At 34.1% G+C, this 24,787-nt stretch overlaps 1 protein-coding gene across 1 annotated transcript in view; it reads right to left on the bottom strand.

Moving 5' to 3' along the window:
• Window positions 1–5,197: 5,197 nt before the first annotated feature.
• Window positions 5,198–24,787, bottom strand: part of LOC149777822 (ciliary microtubule inner protein 2B-like) — a 41,822-nt gene continuing 22,232 nt past the window's right edge. The window contains exons 5-7 of the mRNA XM_089938883.1: window positions 17,195–17,384; window positions 13,219–13,325; window positions 5,198–11,745 (exon numbers count right to left, since the gene is read on the bottom strand). Of these exons, the coding sequence (XP_089795009.1) occupies window positions 11,612–11,745; window positions 13,219–13,325; window positions 17,195–17,384 (431 nt within the window). The 3' untranslated portion in view covers window positions 5,198–11,611. The remainder of the gene's footprint in view (window positions 11,746–13,218; window positions 13,326–17,194; window positions 17,385–24,787) is intronic.

Genomic DNA, 24,787 nt, shown 5'->3' with positions numbered 1-24,787 from the left:
CGTGTACAAAGTGTACATCGTCGATTACGTCAGCATGTGCGCCAGTTGCTAAGAATACATGGTCGACAGTTCTAAGGAAATCTGCAAGAAAAGGAGTGACGAGGGAAATCAAAGGACCAAGAGTACTGATGTTTAGGACATAAATCTTATGGCCATCAATTGGGCAGCCTGGTGGGGATGTCATTATACCTGAGGGACTGAAGGAAGCTGAGACTTCTTCTCCACCGCATACACTGTCACGGAATGGTGTAAATGTTGTTGATTAAATACATGTACTCGGGTTTCGTTTCTTTTCGCTGTACAACGATACCCGAGGGTGATTATATTACGGTCTACTGTATTTTGAAATCGTGAGTACGATTCGTCCTATGCCACACGTGCAAGGTGCCTTCGATAAGGAATAACGAAAATTCTAAAGGTATAAATACGTTACTACATGTAAAGGACCTTTACAATACTAATGGTTTTGTCAGCAAGCGGCCTGCTAAAAGGATTCGCCCAACTCCAGCTGTAGGGGTAGGTAATTTTGAGGTTTTAAGTGATAACTAGTGTATTACCATATTTACCTTTGCATGTTTGTTATAGTTTTCTTTATATACCATAATGCGTGCATTTTTTATTCTTGTTGCGACGTAGAACAGGATTTATGTTGGTAATGTAAAGCTACATTTTTTTTTATAAAGAATTCTTTACTATTGTCTTATCGAGCAGGGTTAGGTTTACTATTGAACCTCTGTTTTGTAATTGCCATAATAATATAATATTTATAACTTACCATGTATAACGTCCTTACGTTATGTCTGTATCAAGTTTAGTACACGGTATCGGGTATATTTTCAGTTGTTTTTGATGGTAGGAATATCCGGGGTGTCCGGTGTTGTCAGACGGTAGAAAAGTCCGTGTGTCCGGAGCGTTTAAGGTGCCGGAGCGTCTAATGTCTAGCGTCCGGAGTGTCCAGAGTGACTAAGGTGACCCAGCTGTAGAGCCGTCAAAGGACCAGGGGGTCCGGAGGGTCTAATATTTCAAGTGTCCGGAGGGTCTAATGTTCAAGTGATCATAGTATTCCGAGGGTCCGGAGTCTATAGCAGTTGTGAAATTGATTCGGAGGAGCTGTGGAGCGGATATGGTGCACGGGTGACGGAGTGCATCTCCACACATGTATTTTTAGCTGTATGCTAATTTTGGGTTAGTAAGACCCAGTGTATTATTCAGGACTGGAAGGATAGATTGTATATCCGTCCTTGTGTTTAGTGACATAATTTCGCTACCTGAGCGAATACATTTTTTTACTATGTGTAAAGACTTACATCGTTTACTATTTGAGTGAACTATATTCATCTTTCCATTATTGAATCATTTGTGAAATCATTTATCCTGTGTTTTAGGGTTACTGAACTAATTTATTTGTATATTTTTCCATCTTTGAAACTGTGCGTTTTTTATGTTAAATAGATCCAATATTTGGATTATAAATACGCACACATCTTCATAATCCACTATTCATATAAATCGCCACATTAAACCATATATATATGTGTCGTCAAAACGTGTTCTGTTGTTAATCCGAAATATCCCACCCGGTTATCTTGTTACATACACCATATCTGCAGTTAAAGATGCATCTTTTAGTACAACAAGCAATGACAGAATTGATTAGTTTTGGACAAGTTTCCCGTCCTTCCGCTTTCCTTTATTTTCGTCGAGAATTTCAACATTTTGGGGGCAGTTTCCACCCAATCCTTGTCACACACCCCCACACACACGCATTTCTGAGCATGGTCATTCAGCCTGTGAGTCCAGGCGCATGGGGTTTATAAATGACCTGAATCAGTCGTGCCATCTGATCGCACCCCAGTTTTGATGAAGTCTCAGCTGCCTACCACACCGTCCAGCTGTCCGGCTCAAGATCCATATGGTCTATCCACACCTGCGTCCAGCTTTCAATCCATACTGTTCAGTGGCAGTATGGCTTCCATTACATATCGTCCTGTACCTCGTCAATCTCACTTTTCTCAGCATGGAACGTTATCATTACCCGGGATCTGATCGATAGATATGTCCATCGGCCTAACATTACAATTACTCCCACAGTGGAGCCATCCACACTGCCGTTGTAGTGTTAAATTTTGACCCCGTTGAATTCTGACCCGCCGGGGTGGAAAAGCGGTATTCAGACGGAACGTGAAGTAAAAGTTTGGAGTTGTGAGCTCTTCCATCTGTACCTGTTCAGTCATACGTTTAAGCTAATCAGTGACCACAAGCCCCTGGAAATCTTTTTCAACAATCCAAAATCATGACCCTATGCAAGAATCGAGAGATGGTGATTGAGATTACAAGCATACAGTCTCAAAGTAGTTTACAAACCAGGTAAAACAAATTCAGCTGATTACATTTTGTGACATCCCAAGGCTGAAACTGTATGCTGTAAACATTTGAAGTTTCAGAAGCTTATGTTCAGTTTATATTTGTTAATGCTGTAGGTATCACGGTACCAATTGTTTTTACATGGACCTCAATTCTAATGTTTTGCGAAATATACTTTCTATCCTACCTCAGCATGCATGTCATATGCTGTCATAGAGGACAATGTTAGAATGTCAATTTAACAAGGACAGAAGTTAGAAAGTGGTTTAACATTCATATTGGGAACCCAACCTTCCTCATTCAGGGTATAGGTAGGATGCTGGAAATTCCCCCTGCTTATTACCCATTCTCCTAACGGTAATGTCATCAGAGAACACATTCGTAGGAGAAACCAAATTTTTCAGTAAATTATGTTTTTCCTAAAATACTCACCTGATCACAATACCATCCCATCTTCCCCATAATGCAAGCATCCAATTATAGGATGTTCCTCTCAGCTAAAAATTAGCACCACCTGTAGGTGGCAAAGGGAGGTAATGGACAAGAGTTATTGCATTTTGTCTCTATAATATGGTCAGAAAAGACAAATTCTTGTCTTTTGGAGGGTGGATTCAGTGGGTAGTAGGGTTTATATTCCTAATGCTAATGGGATCTGGTAAGTTATCGAGGAGAAACATAAGTTAATGAAAAATTATCTTTTCCCCCATTTTCCTGATTTCATATATTGGAAAGTCCATGATGTAAATTATATTCTGTATATCTCATATTTCTTGGGTGTGAACTGCCATAGTCTTGATGAAAAATGTAAAACAAATTCAAGTATTGTGAAGAGGTAACTTCCATTCCTGTTTTATTAACATTTTGACCTTACAGAAAAATTTGTAGTGGTGGTGATTGACAGAGACATGTAATTCCAATCACATGATATGGCTGATATATGGTGTCCTTTGTAAAGGCAACAAAGTTTTGCTAAGGGTTTGATATGGAACAACAGATACCTGATTTCTTTACCCTAATAAGAAATCATGATAGAGGTAAACATGACTGCATATATAATGATTCTAGTAAACTAGCTGATAAAATGAAAAAATCACAAAAGTCAAAAAAGAAAGTGAAACTTCTGATGATTTAGATTCAGCAATGGTGGAACAAGAGAAGAAAAACATTATCACACCCTCAAGAAATCGTTGAGAGCTGAAACTTCACAAAGACTGTTGACTATAATGTGGGAGAGGCATACAATTTAGTTTTGACTTTTCCGACACTGTTAGACTGGTTGGAGGCATGAAAAAGGAGAATCCGAACATAAAGTTGGTTTATTTGGTTTTTCATGCCTCCAACCAGTCTAACAACATGTAGCAAAGACTGTCAATGACATCTCATTATATTATGAGCTTAGCCCATTATGATTGCCCCACCAGCTCACTTTTTCAAATGAAGGGTGCCAATTGGCCTCATTTTTTTCTCAAATGCAGGGTGCCAATAGGCCCCTTTTCTTCTCAAATGAAGGGTGCCAATAGGCCACTTTTTCTCAAATCAAGGGTGCCAATAGGCCACTTTTTCTCAAATGAAGGGTGCCAATAGGCCCCTTTTCTTCTCAAATGAAGGGTGTCAATAGGCCCCTTTTTTCTCAAATGCAGGGTGCCAATAGGCCCCTTTTTTCTTAAACCTGCTGCAGTACTACTTTCCTCTCATAAACATTAAAAGGAAATTTTGGAAAAACATAAATACAACTGAACTTAATACTGAGCCACATAATCTATGCCATTAAGGTTGAACAGCACACACCATACTGTTTATGCTGCATATTTCAGGATGTATATGTACTGCAATTAATTGTATTCTTTATTAATGCAAACAAATGCTGATGACAATCTTTTTTTGCCCATTTGTCTGCACTTTAATCACTGCGAAAGGTCATGTGATGAAAGACAGCAGTCATGTGATTTAAAATAGAGATACTTCATATCATTTTTCAACACTAAAGCCTTATAGAAATCTGAGAAAATTCCAATCTGTCCCACTCCAAAATATTCACTGGTGTGGAAATGGGAAGTCTTATTGAATGGTAAGATTTGATGAGAAGGGAAAAAGGTTTGCCAAGTTCCTGCCCAAAAAGGATTTGGGGATGGGGATTTCCTTTGCCACACAAATGCATGTAATGTGTCTTGGAAAAAGAAATAGATTGCATATTGCCACCATGGGTATAGCTTTAGAAATACAGTATTTTCTACATGGTCTTATGTTTTGCAAAAGTGCATAATAAGTTTAGTAATGCTTTGTTGCAGACAAGGGTTACTATTTACATGTATAGGTCAGCAACATTTGTAATTTTAATACTAAAACATTGCAGATTTCATGCTGCCATAAGTATAGTGATGTCATCTACATTGTCAATTAGTGTACACCCTGTAGGACAGGTGTCTCCCAAATTAACTGCATCGCACACTTGTCAGAATGTGAGAAAAGCAGTAGTAAAGATCGCATTTTACCATGGATTGGTCTTTGCCCTATTACCATTTTACCATAGATTGGTCTTTGCCCTATTACCATTTTACCATGGATTGGTCTTTGCCCTATTACCATTTTACCATGGATTGGTCTTTGCCCTATTACCATTTTACCATGGATTGGTCTTTGCCCTATTACCATTTTACCATGGATTGGTCTTTGCCCTAATACCATTTTACCATGAGACAGGCCCTATTAGAGAGTGACCACTATACATAGAATCTGAATGTGTGTGGGAGAGACAGAATGAGAGAAAGTGGAATAATATTGTTGTGAAAGAAAAGCAAAGCATTTTAAATGTAAAGGATAAACAAAAAAGCAATTTCTTTTTTTTTAATAATTCTATTTAATGTATTATTGGAATAAAAAAGAGCAACCTTAAGTTAAATACAAATAAATGCTATGTCTGAAAGTAAAATGTTTGGGTAAAATTAATTAGAGGCATGAAAAAACAGCTGAAAACTAAGCACCAGCAAACATGCTACAGGGAAATAATAATTAAATTTTCTGATAAACTTAACGTCATACACAAGCTGCTTTATTGCTCATCATATTACAGAAACCCTATTTTGTCCCTGACACAATAATCTAACATTAGTCATTAGGCCGTATCATTCACAGCAAGCCTTATTTTGTCCCTGACACAATTATCTAACATTAGTCATTAGGCTGTATCATTCACAGCAAGCCTTATTTTGTCCCTGACACAATAATGTAACATTAGTCATTAGGTCGTATTATTCACAGCAAGCCTTATTTTGTCCCTGACACAATAATCTAACATTAGTCATTAGGCAGTATCATTCACAGCAAGACTGTAAACATCTATGTTACATGTCTAAATACATCTTTGTTACATGTTTAATTAATTACATCTCTGTTACTTGTCTTAAGTAATTACAACATCTCCATTACATGACTTAAGTAATTACATCTGTTACATTTTAAGTAATTACATCTCTGTTACCTGTCTAAAGTAATTACAACATCTCATTACACCACTTAAGTAATTACATCTCTGTTACATGTTAAGTAATTGTTTAATTTACATGTACATTTCTGGTGGATCACAGTATGTGGCAACTTAGTCCTTTGTAGCACTAATGATGTTTTAATCTAGTCAAACAGTCCTTTGATGGATTCAGTAGTAGTTAGTCTTTGTAACACTACTGATGGTTCAGTGTAGTTACAGTCCTTTGTAACACTACTGATGGTTCAGTGTGGTTACACAGTCCTTTGTAACACTTCTGATGGTTCAGTGGAGGTATTCAATTTACACCAACAGTCTACACAGTCTACATAAAATCATCTTGTTTTAACTTAATTTTCAGTTACAAATATGTTACAGTACTTTGCATTCCACTACATGTGTGCAGTTACAAGGTCAGTGCTTAATTTCTTTTTTTCAGTTACATCCCTATTGTTACAGTTAATCTGATTGTTACACCGCTGTGAATTCCATCTTGTATTCATTTTACTAAAAGTTGCATAGTTTGTTGTACATATTATCTGTGACATAATTTTCAAACTAACTTTTACATTACATTGCAAAGTCTGGTGACATATATGGTGACACCTTTGTATTTTTTAAATTCAAGCTGTTACACTATAATTGGTCATAAAGAATGATAAATTTGTATTAATAATAATGATAATTATTAATAAATATATCAGCTCTATTGAATCCCTGTACCGGCATTTCTAATATAAAACAATTTAGTTACATGCATGTTACAATTCCCTGTGCAAATGGGTGGATTGGTTAAATGTAATGATCAAGATCTAGTCTAAATGTAATGATAAAGATATATAAAATATAAACCAAAGTTGATATTTCATAAATGAGAATTCATTAATTTGCTATAGCTGAACTGAGGCTTAATTGCTGTAAATTGGACTAATTTTCTTCTCTTACTGTAGTTTGCAGTTTAGAGATAATTTTTATTTCCTGAGAACTTTAATACATAATAATAATAAACACTGCCGACTCAAGTTTGCACCAGTAATGACAATAAGAGTTTATTTTAATCTTGTATCACTGTCTGGTTAACATGATTCATCCAACACATGCAAATTTACATGTCATCATACATGGTTGTCACATGCTTCTTTATCTGATGATAGACCCATGCTTGATGATAAAGCCACCTCCCATTTTCAAATACTTTTGGCCAATATTTACTAGGATATCTTTATCTAAATAATAAGCCCATCCTTCTTATGACAAATGTATTAGGCTGGTCCCTTGTTCTATTAGACCTGCCCTACTTTACAACAAATGTATTAGGCTGGCCCCCTGTTCTATTAAACCTGCCCTACTTATTAGGCTGGTCCCTTTTATCTATTAAGCCCACTCAACTTTACGACAAATGTGTTGCAAACAAAGTCCATGCATTGTAAATTGTGCAGTTATAGCATGTAGCTGAGGATGCCTTAGTGCTAAACATTTACACTTATGGGGAATGGCTGAACAAAAGTGCAAAGGTACAAAAGTATAATTTTTATAGGATTCTGGATCCCACAGATCTGGAAATATTCAATGTGAAAGAATCATTGAAATAAGAAGTAAAAACTGAAAACTTCACAACCTTGTTCTCCATTTATTCCTTTGCTTTTCCAGAGGTTAACATTTAACACTAAGGTATCCTCAACTAGATACAAAGATGAAACTTTGGAAGCTCTGCAAACTGATTCATGATATCATGAGTGATATTAATCATGCAGACTGTGCAAACTGATCTGTGGTTTCTTCACATTAATCATGAACAATTTGCAAACTGATAGATGTTAATCATGATGAGTTTGCAAAATGATTGACATTAATCATGATGACTGTGCAAACTGATCCATATCATGACTAACATGAATCATGAAGACAGCAAACTGATCCATACCATGATTGACATGAATCATGAAGACTGTAAACCAATCCATATCATGATTGACATTAATCATGAAAACTGCAAACTGATCCATATCATGACTGACATTAATCATGAAAACTGCAAACTGATCCATACCATGATTGACGTGAATCATGAAGAATGTTGGTTACCACATTAGCTCCTGTGTAACACATGTCTAACCACATGATGGACATCCATGTCCTGGACCCAAGTCTGCCATTTCACAATACTGTCTACGTCATTTCGCTCTGTCAGGGATTCAGGAGGGAAGGACTATCCCACTATACTAGATGTTATGTACTCTGTCAGGTTAGCAATTGGGGTGTTTTTAGAACTCACCATTCGTACAAGGACTGGTCTTTTGACATTGATCAAACTCTATAACTGAATTCTTTTGGCAGACTATGGTCAAAAGCTGATCAGTACATGCTGAACAATCCCAGAGTGTTCAAATTGAAAATATGGACTCTTCTGGGGGCAGGCAATTTGTTTAACAAAACTGGTTATGTTCAGGTAGGCCAAGTTGATAAAAAGGGAATAGTTTGGGAGAGGCTAAATTGAAAAATGGGGGCCTTTGTTGCAACAGGCAATATTAATTAATGTGGGTATATACCATGGTACATACCTGTACCATTATCTTATGACAGTCCCCATCTCTAGGCAGGGCAAATGCTAATTTGTGCTGCACAAACTGCACTCTGGGTAAGCACCACCTTTGGTGCCACCCCCCTCCTGGAACAAATACTGTGAACTTCACGAAATGGCACCCTGGGTAGTAGCCCGTCCCATATTGCCTACCCATTACAACTGCCCTGTCTTCAGAGCTGTAATATAAAATGGACAACACAGACCTTGTTCTTCATGTACATCATATTACAGCAGATATGGTTATACAATGTTCACATCAGGATGCTGGTTACACAGATATGGTTTTATTATCTTGTGGCTATATATTACCTAGTGAAGGAAATGCATACTCAATGTATCTATTACATATGTATGTATAACAGTATTTTATTGAGCAAAATAAACTATTTAACAAACTAAAATTGTCAAGTTTCAAAAGCAGCTCAGTTGAAATTATAAAATATAGTAAATCTTTCAACAAGCATTTATAACAAACAGAAATAGATATCTTGTTAAAAATAAACAAATTAAAGTGTTTAATAATATCCTAATAATTAGGCTCATTGATTTCAATGTACAATTACACATCTTTTCTGTCTACATTCATTTTGTTAAAGATATTTTCATGTAACACTAATAGATGACCCTTGATTGAAAGTTCTATATATATATTTGCTTACAAGTCGAGTCAAAGTGCAAACTGCACATACCAAGATCTGCTTCACATAATGCACCAGCAGATGTCAGTCTATGCAGTTTGCTAGGAATAATTAGTAAACCAAACAACAAAGACCCTGATCTGCCACAATATAATGCAATGGTAGATCAGGGTCTACACTGTTTGCACTTGACACAACTTATAATACAGTATATAATGCAAGTGTCACTCCACTTTATCAGAACATATAATTACATGTCATTCTGCATAATTTATTTTTCTCAGTAGAAATTTGTGTGCCCAAATTACATTTATAAAAACTAAGTACCAGGTAGTTTTAATAAGCACTAATCATTATTATAAATTTAAATATGGACACTAGCTCAAAGACATTATATATATATATATATATATATATATATATATATATATATATATATATATATATATATATATATCTGTGTTATTACCAATAAACATTACCATTTAAAAAACTAAATGAATATGGAACAGCTCTTGCCTCACTATCTTAACAATCTACATCTATATCCAAATACACATAGCATTGTACATAAGTTATGAAAAAGTGAATGGGCCAAAACAATAAATCTCTTGTGTTTTCTTGTCAAGTCAATATTGATTTGTGTATCAAGCATATTGCTATCAAAGAAATGAGTGCAGAATAATTGGTTATAGAATCACACGAGTCGGTCATCCGTAGATCATTATTTATAGTTACAACAGAAGACTACATACTAAAATGCGGAGAAAAATCTGAAATGCATATTGTGCAATCATCAAAGAGATTACCTGGAGAAATTGAATGTAACATGATGTGATTGCTACTTCTGTCTCTAATTAAACAATTGAAAAGAAAAACTCTTACACAGTATAATAATTCCAATAACATTACAGTGTAAGAAAATAATAAAATTAATGAAAAGTATGAAAGATTTTTGAAACTCTTTAGGAATTAGTGCCATGCCATACATCAGCCATGTCGGCTTTATCCTGCTGAACGCTGATTTCAAAATCTGTCATAATTAAATCTCCAAATGCTCTTTTCTTTGTGTATTTGATCAGAGGACACTATGATCTTTAACATTCCATTACAATATAAAAAATAAAGAACTCACAAAAAAGTTGAAAAATACGAACTTTACCATTAAAATTTAAGAAGTTTACGAACACAGACAAATGTGATGAATTTTAAAATATGTTGAATTTTTTTTATGGACAATAGTGACAGTACCTTTTCCTGTAGTTTATAAAGACACTTACTTGGAGATGTATATTCAACTAATAATTTACATAAGAAGATGTAACTTTGTATCAATTTTGGATTGCTTATAGATGTTACCTACATAAAGCTATCAAGTTTTTACAAAGATACATACTCCAGCATTTCATTGATGGTAATAGAAGAGGAAGAAACAGATAAATAAGAAGAAGAACCCTTGGGAATTCCAAGATCCACAAGCTGAGGAAGAATTGGTTCAGTTTTGGTAATTTTATGGCATGTAACACACATTGAATAATATATTGTGCCAAGGCAAGTTGATTAAAATGCATTGCCAAAGATTAAAATACATTGCCAAAGATTGATCCAATGGTGTGAATTGAATCTGAATCCTTCTGAACACGAGTCCAATTCCTCAACTTAAGAAGAAGAATTTGATCTGGTTTAATGTTTTTCATCAAAGCAACCAAATTAGGTTACACCATGTAGGAGGTCCCTTTGGGACTATTCTATCCCTGAGTTCACAAGGGATATGAAGAAGACGGAAGAAAAGAACAGATCTGCATGGCCGCAAGTAAAATTTCTTCTTCAAAATTTGTATTTACTCTTCATCCAGTTTTATATAACAAAACCAGATTGCCATAATTTACTTCCCACTGCCTACTTCAAAGAACTGGAATCAAGTCTCTTTTTCATTATTTACTTTCTTATGAACTCGAAGCAACAATAATACATTGGTTACTGTGGAAAAAATAAACCATAATTACATGATATTATAATATACATGCAAGACCAACTATAAACAAATGTTATTTATGTTGTTAGTATAATTGTAATGTTGATGTAACTAATCCCCATTAGTCTGTTAGTCATTCACAGAAGCACCCTGATACAGTTTCAGACATACACTGCTATACACAACATATATATATATATACCATGTTTTTAAATTTATTTCATATAAACCTCAAGCTTGATGTTCAAAGTGCAAACTTTTGACATTATATTACCTTATATTTTTTAAAATTATTATTATTATTATTATCATAAAAGTTGTAACCATTAGCCTTTCAGGATCTTTTAATTTTCATTGTCTATCACTCTCATTTGTATCAGTACAGAATAAAAGTCATAATGAAAATTCAGCATCTTCTAGCATACTAAGTTTCAGTGATGTACATTTCATACCCGAATTTGGAGATTTTGAGTTTAAGCTTGAGATTTGGATCTAAAAAGATGTGATCGTAAAAGGTCCAGGTCAATCAATTTGGCCAGGTAAATAAGAAAAAATGTCGAATGTAGGTCCTAAGCTATGGTGTTCTGACGAATTGGGACAGGTTTTGTCTGGACATATTCACCATAGTTGTTCTTCTCATGGGCACAAACTTCCAGCATGCGTGTTGTATCTCCATAGGTATTTCCAAAGACGTATCTTCTATCTACAAAACCAAAATAACATCTGATGCAATATTTCACAACAAACTCTTGCTGATAAACATATATAACTAGATATATCATTCAGTGAGTACCTTACAGAATACACTCAATATGATATAAAATGTAAACTAAATTTTACCAATAGGGAGATAGCTCTAAAAGTACTCACCTTAAAAAAACCAAAATCTTACATTGGACACAAACTCTTGACATGATACATAAGCATGCCAAGTTCAATGATAATATTTCAACAGATTGAGGAAATACATAAGTAAGTTGTTAGTGTTGTTGTAGGGTTTAAAGCCATTTTTTAGCACACGACAGGCTATACATGGCGGCCAGTATTAATGGTGGAGGAAGAACCCTGGAAAACCCTGGAAAGAACCACTGACACACAAGAAGCTACTGGCAAGCTTTCTCACATACCTCATTAGCCGAATCCTAGACTCAAACCCAGGCAAACAGAGGTGAGATAGCAGTGATCCATAATGGAGAGTGCTTAAGACCACTTGGCCACTCGGGGTCCCATATAAGTAAGTAAAATATGACAGGCGAATGAGTTGTATAGTGTAAGCTTTGATTCTTGTAGTTTCATAATGTACCAGAATCACAATCATGGAATCTATTAAATTGATTTTCTGGTTCAAAATACAAAGTATAGAGCAAAATTCTGCTACCTGCTACTGGGTGCTTCATATTTACATAAAAACTGATGATATCCAACAAACAGCTTTGAGCCTTGGATGCTAGGACATTATATAATGAATTGGTCTACATTATCTGAACCTTGGCTATGCACAATTACAGATTCACATACTGTGATTCTCTATAACAATGAGGATTTCTGGAATATCTCTCAAGCAGAGAGGGACGTGACCGTACCTTTATATTAAAGTAATAATAATGAATAATTTTCTTGGATGTGAAAAAATCTTCTAACGTGGTCCTTCATTTCATAAATTTGTTTTAGAATAGGTAGCTAGGTCTATATATATATATATATATATATATATATATATGTTGTATATGCAGTAGCAGCATATGTATGTATGTATATATGTATGTGTGTGTGTGTGTGTGCTAGCTAGGTCCTTTATTGGTGAATATTATTATGTTCAATATTTAAATTCATCTATTGTGTTGACTGCTGAATTCCTAAAAAGTTAGTACTCGCCAATGTTAATTTACAGAGCTCACATACATACATACATACATACATACATACATACATACATACATACATACATATATATGGTAGACCATTGGAACAATAATGTTTATAAATACTATTGGTTAAATTCAACACCTGTATACACTTTTACAAATCACAATTTTCTTAGACACTTGAATATTATTTGAGTATATTTATGGTGATTTTACAGGACATATATCGGTACATTTTATGAAATGAGATTTAGTAACAGGAGGTTATTTAAAATGTAGATTAATTTGATAAAATAAAATAGATTACTTACGTGGAATATAGCCTGTGTATTTTGGAATCATACCATCTGGGATGTACAGTCGTCTATTACCCAGAGTTCCTGCAACTGGTGCTGATGTTAGTTGCTCTCTTGGTAATCTGCAACAAATACATGTGAGTAAGTGTTCACAGAATTCATTGTAAACTTTATTCAGTTCTCTGATAATAAACACATCCTTGATGAAAAGGCTCATCTTCCAGTTTCAAAAAGTTTTGGCAATTTGTTATTAAAAATATCTTGTCAATGGTAAGTCCACTTCCTTTTTTTCTCAAAAATTGCATATGGTTGCCTGAATTAGGTAAGTGGACAAAGGGGGTATGCTTTAATCCTGTTTCAAAAAGTGTATATGTAATTATAATTTACACATCCTTTACCCATGTTTTCGTGTGTGTGTGTGTGTTTTGGATTTGTAATGTAGTGTTAACACTTTTTCAGTCATATTGCTATGTCTGCAGTGTGGCAGTTTAAAGTGAGTTTTAGCACTAAGGCATCATGCCACAGACATGTGGTATCATGTCCCACCCAGTCACATTATCCTGACATCAAGCCGGTCAGCCCTAACATTAACCTCTTAATGCTGAGCACTAAGTGAGGCAGCTGTTTAAGTACCTCTTTTTTTAAGCCTTTGATATGACTCAGCTGTGGTTCAAACCTACAACCTCCCGCATCTGAGTTGGATGCTCTAATCACTAGGCCACCAGTCACCAGACATTAAATGACTTTTGTAAGCATCATCAATTTCAACTTTAATCCTAGTCAAGAAGGTGTTTGGAAAAGATCTGTTTAATTAGCAAAATTCAAACAGCAAACATGGACTGCCAGCAACTTATAGCCACTGATCCAGATATATTCAAAATCAACAGACACAGATCTGCACAGTGGTCCCCCTTATATAAGGCCACTCTTACAGTCAAATTATGGTCTTACGAAAAGTGACCTCCCTTGTGGGAGACAGACAAGTTAAAATAGCTAATATAGTTATTGAACTCCAGCTATTATCTAAATACCTGGTATTATCTAAAATACCTGGTATTATCTAAATACCTGGTATTATCTAAATACCTGGAATTATCTAAAATATTTATCTTGTCCTGGATAAATTTGTTCTTTTGTTTCTATCTTTTTTACATCTACTATCTGAACATCAATTATTTGTGTACACTGCCTTAATGAAAGTAACTGAGCAGTCCAAAATCCTCTAAGCCTTTTGAAATTGCAATGCAGTATCCAATGTGTGAGAACTATTATGAGTGGCTTGTTTGAATGTTTGATTAGTGACACCTGAGAGTACTGATTAATTGAAAAGTGGGTTATGTTTATTATTTTTTGCTAATCTAATACCTGACTCACATTAATCCTGTTACCAATTCACTTAATGGCAGTAATTTTTATGCGAAGTGGTTCGATAAAAGAAAGTTTGGAAAATCATACAAACCCTTTGAAAGATAAAGTGATATCATGGGAAAACACAAGTCAGCTCTTTGCAGGACAATGAAACAGTTTAGTCATTATGCCATGAAAGATGATTTCAACAGAAATTGTGTAAACAAACTGTTTACATGATTCTTTAAGTGTGTTGCTTATATGAGTAAAAAACAAAACAGCTGATTCAAGTAAACTGAATATCATGTGAAAAACAAACTAACATTTCAAGACAGTTAACCATTGACTCATCATATCTAAAATTTGATGTTCATAAATTTCAATCATATTTGATGACAATTACAATGATACATTTTTCTTTGTTCTATGCAAATTATTATAATGATTACAATAATAATTTTCGCTATCGTTTTTGTCTTTGTTTTATGCTGTGCCAGTGAAATGGTTTCCTAGATACATTGCACCTTTCATACCTTTAATGATGGACCCCACCCCCCAAGGGCACTATATATAACAGGATAGATTTTCACAAGGCAGTTCTTTTATATAAATGTCTACATGGAACTGTACCAGAGTATCTTCAGGACTTATTCAGGCCTTTTTCAACACAATACCAGTTGAGATCAATATCACATGGAAACCTTCTAGTACCAAAACCAAGAACAAAGCAATTTGAAAAGAGTTTTCAATACTATGGTACAGTTCCGTGGAATGAGCTTCTACTACATGTAAAATCTGCTGAAAATATTAGAGTATTTAAGAAAAGATATCATGGGCATGTATGTGTTTCTAATAGATAATGGAATTTAGTATTTTAATACTAAACATGTTGAAATAAATAGTAATTATTGCTATCTTCATATAATGTGCATTGTTATACTCTCCTTAAGAGGGCCTCAAGGAAGAATAGTCCTTGACTAATGAGTCACCCTCTATAAATAAAGCATTATTATTATTATTATTATTATTATTATTATTATAACATAAATAAAACCCAAAACACTGACATCTAACCTTAATATTGAAAACTGAAGTTCCAGTGTAATTTGTAACACACTTTCTAGCAATGATATACACCATGCTTCATCCCTTAATCTCAATTATGCCTCTATTGTTATACAGCAGACCTTTGCACAGCACCTAGTCTAAATGAAGATGCATCTGCCGACACAAATATTTCTCTATTTGGATCATCTAAAGTTGGTAAAGATATCATTTCTTGCTTGATATCTAGCTTGTTCTTAATCTGGATGCCTAGTCCACAATATGTTTTAGATCAGTCCATTAGATCTTACAGTCCATTAGATCTTACAGTCCAACTACAAATCAATTACTGATCAATTCATCATGTGCTAGGTAATAATATAATTTTAATTGTTCCACTGATGATGAAATGATCTGAGATCAACGTTTAGTTGAACTGCGAGATCCAAAACTGTCAGATGAATGAACAGATGGAAATGTGAATACTATGTCCCTGCATTTCATTGGCAGATAAAACAATGAAGGTCAAGGTTACCTCATCAATATATATATAGATTTTGATTGTCATGGTGTTTCTAAATAAACATACCAAGTTTTAATGGATCATTAAAATCAGTTCTCTGATTGCCTCATTAAGGATTACTGAATCCTTCCAAACACCTGTTGATATTTTTAATTTAATCAAAATCTGTTTAGATTATAAAGAATTTAGTGCATCTGCCAGGACAGCCAATCAAAATCCAGATCACTTCATTAATATGCATAGGTTTGGCTTAGTATCAAATTTGAGATCTTTTCGAGTGAAAAATCACATGGAAAGTGTAATCAAAATCTGATAATGAATAAAGCTGATTTCAGCTCATTAATATGTTGAATTTTCTAGGCAATGAATGTGTCTGAGACCACAAGTTAACAATTAGCATGTCTTATCAAGATGTTCATTACAACAAAGCCTCTAAAGAGTCCGTTAAGAGAAGACAATCAGAGTCCAGCTCACCCCGTTTTGGTGCACAAATTTTGCTAGTTATTAAATTCATGTGAGATCTTGTTTGCATTAAAGTTTCACCAAAATCTAGACATTAAATAAACCATGCTGGGCATCCATGACTGCATAAACGATGCAGGTACATGGGCTACAATAATCGTGTGTCTGTATCATGCAGGTGGACTATACCAAAGCTAAAGGAAATGTTCAAAGTTTTGCACATTTATAAGGCTGTCTTATACTGAGGTACTATAATCATCCTCCTGACTATAAATATTTTATATGAAGGATATAAGGAACTGCATTATAGTGAGGTAGGTTCCATTATTATTACTACATTTATCTTTCTGACAATACATATTTTATATGAGGGACTGCATTATAGTGAGGTAGGTTCAATCATTGAAACTATATTTACCTTCCTGAATGTACCTATTTTATATGTGGGATATAAGGAACTGCATTATGCTGACTATAACTATTTTACATGAGGGATATAAGGGGCTGTCCTGACTATACCTATTTCATATGAGGGACTGCATCATACTGAGGTGTTTTATAGTGAGGGATTAATGTGTGGTGTTCAGATTGCCCATCAATGTATTTTTATCATACCTGTCTATAGACTGAGGAAGATCTTTTCCGAGACGGACTGCACGGGCCGCTGTCTCCTGTACAAAGTTTCCAAAACCATTCTTTGTAGCCTCATGATACCTTACTCCAAGACCCAATTCAGTTGGCTTAATTCGAGGGATATAACCCCGGTATCCAGGAATAGGTGGTTCCGTCATGGGTCGTCTGTCCTCTGATAATGGAAGAGCATTATTAGATTTCTGGATAAAGTTTAAATGAATGATACTAATACAAGAATATTTCTCCACAATCTGATTAAAACTGAGATTTACTTATAATAAATTAATTACAGGCATAGAAAAAGGTTGATATTTTGCGGACTTTTATTTTACTCCTGAATTTCACAGCCAACTTATTTTTAGTAACCTATGAGAATAAACTTGGCATTTTATGTTAGTGTGAGTTATTGATATGTTCCAAATAAAGGTTTTACTTTAATAAATGTGAAGGCTGTAATTTGATTTTTAAGCTGAAAGATCTCATATGACCTCATCAGTGTCCATCAGCTCTCCATTACGCCATCATGTCTGAGATCTCGACTTTAATCACATTGATTTGATCATGGATGCAATTATTGATTCAGTCTAAAATTGACTGAAGCCAATTGTGAAGATTTCTTTTAGAAATTCTTGAATTATTCCAATTGTTAAATAAATGGAGAGAATTTTAAATGAAAAGCAATGATAATTGTTCCCGCATGATAATGTAACTTAATAAGATAATGCAGCAACATGAGTTAACTCCTCATTGTGAATTTCCCATACTTTTCATGTTATAGCATCATGTAATGACTTCATATAATTAAACCATGCAATAGCATTATGTTATGACACCATGTAATGATATCATGTTAATGACACCATGCAATGACATATTGTGATGTTATGTAATAACATAATGTTATGACATCATGTGATAGCATCATGTTATGTCATCCTGTGATATCAAGCAATGATATTATGTTTTGACAATAGTTGTAATGACATATAATGACATATTATTACATCTTGTAATGACATCATGCAATAGCATCATGTTATAACATCATGTAATGACATCATGTATCAATATCATATTTATGGCACCTTGCTACATCATCAGTTTACTGACATCATGTAAATGACATCATGTAAATGACATGTATCAATATCCTATTTATGGCATCTTGCTGATTCATCAGTTTACTGACATCCTGTGATGAAATCATGACAATGCAGTATGAAGAATTATTATAAAACATGCATGGTGTTGAACAGCCACTACAAAATGCATCTCTGACTGGAATCAAGTAATACTAGAAAATGTCACTGCAGGTATAATTTCTATGGTCTATTCTTGTCACTGGCAAGTCAACTCACAAGAATATGACTATATGAAAAAAATCCTTTCCTGATTTATCTATGAATGCGTGATACTACAAATACATATTTTTGTTAGAGGGTTATCTGCATTTTCATTTTCAACGGCCATAGAATAGCACTTGTAACTTTTGTATCTAATATTTGTGTAAGTTCTGTTTAAACAAATATATAAAATTTCTACTTTCTTGAGCACCATTTGTATCTGTACAAGTGAAATTATATTAAAATTACAATGTACAAATGAAAAAAGTTACTAAATATTCTGAAGCCTTAGGGAAAAAGTGAAATCAGTGCGTGAATATACCTCTCAGAATAACTAATGTTTCTGGTTTTCCAAAACTCTAATGCAAAGCTTTAATATTGGTGACTACAGTGTCTCACCAATCCCATTTGCCTTATTTCCATGTCTTAAATATGAAATATCTGAGACTATGAAACATTAATATTGTCATGGACTTGTATAAATCACTTTATTTATTCAATACATGTACTCAGGTTGTTTTATGTGTGTGTAAAATGATACCTGAGGGTGATTCATGTATATTGTACACTATTTTGAAACAATGAGTTTGGTTCATCCTATGCCACATGTGTGAAGTGCTTTCGATGGGAAAAACTGATATTCATCAAGTGCACAGATGATATAGGGCTACATTGTCTGTGTATAAATGCTTTACTGTAGGACAAAAACTTTACATTACAGAATGTCTTGTCAGTGAGCAGTCTACTTAAGGACTTGCAGATCTCCAGTTGTAGAGGTATGTGAGTTATTTATTAATTTCTTATGTATATTATAGGTTATAGCTATTGTACTACCACGTTTATTTTTGTATATTTCTATATAACTCTGGCTTGCATAGTATAATGCAAATATTTTCTTTTCCTTTTTGTGACTTAACAGGAGATCTATATTAGCAATAAAGTTGCATTTTATTAAGAAATGTTTGGTACTATAGAATTCTTATCTGATACAGATAGGTTCACTTCTGAACCTGTTTATTGCTTTGCAAATGTTGTGCCGATAATGTAATCTGTATAGCTTACCAGATATAACATCATTACGTGTTATCATATGTGCCCCGGTTATTCTTAGTACATGGTGTCAGATTTATTTTCAGCTGATCATAGCTGACCATGGCAGCTGTGGAGCTGACCATGGTGGCCAGGGTACCAGCTGTAGAGCTGAGCATAGACGCTGACCATGATGGCTGTGGTGCTGGCCATAGTGGCTGTGGAGCTAACAGTGGAGTTGGCAACAGAGCTGGTTGAACGATGCCCATGCAACTGATTGAACAATGTGTTGCTGGTTCAGTAGCAGATGATCAGACATTGCTGACCTGAATTGGTGGGCCCTGGTTACTTGATTGATCAAGGAAATGAATGCTGATTGGTGACTACCTGTAATGCTAAATGCTTGATTGATTTGACCAGTGTGACTGGTAGCCAAGTATTCTAGTGACGGAGTATTTTGTGTAATTCCATACATGTATTCTTTTAGCCGTGGGCTAATTTTGGGGTTTGTTATACCCAGTGTTTTGGGACTGTAAAGATATTTTGTATGATATCTGTCCCATCATTTCATCATTTTACTATCTGAGTAAAGTACCTCATTTTTCACTATTTGAATAAAACACATCATTCTTTTCTATTTGCAACGAGTGAAACACATCATTCTTTTTGTCATGTGAAATTACTGTAAATCATTTTTACTATTTGAGTAAAACATTTTCGCATTGTGAAATTACTGTGAATCATTAACCTTTGTCCTTGTACTAATTGTAAGGTCATTTAACTGTATTCACATCTATGTTACATGCTAGGTTCATGCGGATTGTGTTAATTTGTCCAATATTTAGATCTGATGCAGGCATGTATTAATCATAATTCTTTTCTCATTCATGTCATTCATCATTAAACATTGTATTTGTATCAACCATCAAAAGTGTTCTGTTATAAATTCGAAATCCAAGCTGATTATCTTGTTACAAATATTCAAATCAAAGCTGTAAAAGATATCAGACTCTAGGTGAGACAATTAAAAAATCTCAATGAATTTCCAGCCCTAGGTACAATGTAATATTTTCCATGCTACACAAAATATCAGAATCTAGGTGAGACAATAAGAAAAATTACTGAATTCCCAGCCCTAGGTATAATGTAATATTTTCCATGCTACACAAAATATCAGACTCTAGGTGTGACAATAAGAAAAATTACTGAATTACCATCCCTAAGTACAATATAATATTTACTAAGCTACACAAAATATCAGAATCTAGGTGAGGGAATGCTGAAACTTCTTGAATTCCCACCACAAGGTGAGACAATATTGAAATCTTGACTTCCCACCACCACGTGATACAATACTAAACATTTCTTAAGTTCCCACTACCAGGAACAAGGCAACATTATCCAAGCCATACAAGATGCCAGGTTCTAGGTGAGACAATACTGAAAAATTCCCACCACTAGGCAAGACAATACTGAAAACTTATATTCACACCATTAGGTGAAACAATGCAAAAACACTTCTTGAATTCACACCACTATATGCTAGGCACCAGGTGCTAGGAAAGATTACAGTATAAAGTCCATGGTTAAGTCATGAACTTAACAAATTAAAGATGAAATGTTAACACTTACAGAGCTAATAGCATAGAAGAAATTAATTCTTCTTGATGGTGCATGATTTAAAATGAAAAATGTTCAGGCATTACTAAAATTTGTAAGTTTAAGACTAATTGCTAAATTGATGCCAAAACTACAATAAATATTACAGCTGAAATGAATACCAAAATTCAGCTCTCTGTTGAATGTATCGGGATATGATAAGAATATCTGTCGATGTTAATAATGGTATACAATACAATTTTGTCTACTTTGCTATTTGTAGACATTCCCCACTCCCCAACAAACTCCACAGCAAGCTGCACCGAAACACTGTTAACTTGGTGATACAAAAATAATAAAATGGCATTTCAGAGGTAGTAATTGTTCTGAGAATTCATACTGAAAATCAAATTACTGTGTTATTATCCTGGTTATCTTCAAGTTTGGTACAAACATAAATGTTTGAGTGCTGTAAAACATGGGTAACGAAGGGTAAAATCTCAGTTTCCTCTTTAGTTAAATATGGACAGTCTTAAATTTTTCTCTGGGAAGTGATTTGTTCACAATCAAAACCTTACAGCTGTGTGGACAATTTAACCAAATTTGGAAATGTTGACTGCAGGTCTTCAGAATTTGTTCGATGGTACTGACTTTTTGACTGACTATAAAATGCCCAAATCAGACAAATGGGAATTCTTCTAGTCCATAAAACCGCATATATAGATTCATTACATATCTATTTTAACTGAAACTCATGAAGTTTATGTCATAATGATCACATTGGGAGTTGGAGTTAATGTCATAATGATGACATTGTGGGTTGGAGTTTGTCATAATGAGGATGTGGGTTGGAGTTTATGTCATAATGATCACATTTTGAGTTGGAGATTATGTCATAATGATCACATTGTGAGTTGGAGTTTATGTCATAATGATGACATTATGGGTTGGAGTTTATGTCATAATGATGATATTGTGAGTTGGAGTTTATGTCATAATGATCGTATTGTGAGTTGGAGTTTATGTCATAATGATCACATTGTGGGTTGGAATTTATGTCATAATGATGACATTGTGGGTTGGAGTTTATGTCATAATGATCACATTGTGGGTTGGAGTTTATGTCATAATGATGACATTGTGGGTTGGAGTTTATGTCATAATGATCACATTGTGAGCTGGAGTTTGTCATAATGATGATATTGTGAGTTGGAATTTATGTCATAATGATGACATTGTGAGTTGGAATTTATGTCATAATGATGACATTGTGAGCTGGAGTTTGTCATAATGATGATATTATGAGTTGGAGTTTATGTCATAATGATCACATTGTGAGTTGGAGTTTATGTCATAATGATGACATTGTGGGTTGGAGTTTATGTCATAATGATCACATTGTGAGTTGGAATTTATGTCATAATGATCACATTGTGAGTTGGAGTTTATGTCATAATGATGACATTGTGAGCTGGAGTTTGTCATAATGATGATATTGTGAGTTGGAGTTTATGTCATAATGATGACACTGGGTTGGAGTTCATGTCATAATGATGACATTGTGGGTTGGAGTTTGTCATAATGATCACATTGTTGGTTGGAATTTATGTCATAATGATGACATTGTGGGTTGGAGTTTATGTCATAATGATGACATTGTTGGTTGGAATTTATGTCATAATGATGACATTGTGGGTTGGAGTTTATGTCATAATGATGACATTGTTGGTTGGAATTTATGTCATAATGATCACATTGTGGGTTGGAGTTTATGTCATAATGATCACATTGTGGGTTGGAGTTTATGTCATAATGAAGACATTGTGGGTTGGAGTTTATGTCATAATGATGACATTGTGGGTTGGAGTTTATGTCATAATGAAGACAGTGTGGGTTGGAGTTTATGTCATAATGATGACATTGTGGGTTGGAATTTCAATCTCTGGTTTATGCAGGTACTGCAGGGTTGATGTTTCATTGTAAACTAATTCAACATTGCATAGCTTACATTGTGCCTTTTTTTTGTTTCTATGACAAATTGTTGATGAACTCTCTTAGGTGAACAAAAATATATTTATTTACCAATTTTCTAGTTGAATATTTGCAAAAAGTATTTGGATTCCAATGTTCAGCCATTTGCTTAGCTCCAAACAAACCAAGACCTAAACACAAATATTACTATTTTCTACCTTATTTATATTTACATACTTCAATCTTTAATATATTTTGTATTTATCCAAAATATTTATTCTAATTTGTTTAATTTCATTAGATCTTTGTTTGTAACAAAATTATTGTGTAGCTGATACATGGCTTGCTTAAGAACATTCATTAATATCTTGTGTGACTAATTACTTATCTTTCATACACACCCATTAATACCTTGTGTGACTAATTACTTATCATTCATACACACCCATTAAGACCTTGTGTGACTAATTACTTATCTTTCATACACACCCATTAATACCTTGTGTGGCTAATTACTTATCTTTTATACACACCCATTAATACCTTGTGTGACTAATTACTTATCTTTCATACACACCCATTAATACCTTGTGTGACTAATTACTTATCTTTCATACACACCCATTAATACCTTGTGTGACTAATTACTTATATTTCATACACACCCATTAATACCTTGTGTGACTAATTACTTATCATTCATACATATCCAGCAATACCTTGTGTGACTAATTACTTATATTTCATACACACCCATTAATACCTTGTGTGACTAATTACTTATCATTCATACATATCCAGCAATACCTTGTGTGACTAATTACTTATCATTCATACATACCCAGCAATACCTTGTGTGACTAATTACTTATCATTTATACATACCCATCAATACCTTGCGTGACTAATTATTTATCATTCATACATACCCATCAATACCTTGTGTGACTAATTACTTATCATTCATATATACCCAGCAATACCTTGTGTGACTAATTGCTTATCATTCATACATACCCAGCAATACCTTGTGTGACTAATTACTTATCATTCATACATACCCAGCAATACCTTGTGTGACTAATTACTTATCATTCATACATAACCAGCAATACCTTGTGTGACTAACTACTTATCATTCATACATACCCATCAATACATTGTGTGACTAATTACTTATCATTCATACATACCAAGCAATACCTTGTGTGACTAATTACTTATCATTCATACATACCCAGCAATATCTTGTGTGACTAATTACTTATTAGTCATACATACCCATCAATACCTTGTGTAACTAACTACTTATCATTCATACATACCCAGCAATACTTTGTGTGACTAATTACTTATCATTCATACATACCCAGCAATACCTTGCGTGACTAATTACTTATCATTCATATATACCCATCAATATTTTGTGCATGATTAATTACTTATCATTCATACAAATCCAGCAATATCTTGTGTGACTAATTATTTATCATTCATACAAACCCAGCAATACCTTGAGTGACTAATTACTTATCATTCATACAAACCCAGCAATATCTTGTGTGACTAATTACTTATCATTCATAAATACCCATCAATACCTTGTGTAACTAATTACTTATCATTCGTACAT

The sequence above is a fragment of the Sinohyriopsis cumingii genome, chromosome 17 (assembly GCF_028554795.1).
Source record: "Sinohyriopsis cumingii isolate HCF-2022 chromosome 17, ASM2855479v2, whole genome shotgun sequence".
NCBI classification, from domain to species: Eukaryota; Metazoa; Mollusca; class Bivalvia; order Unionida; family Unionidae; genus Sinohyriopsis; species Sinohyriopsis cumingii.
This window is presented reverse-complemented; position numbering and strand designations above follow the sequence as displayed.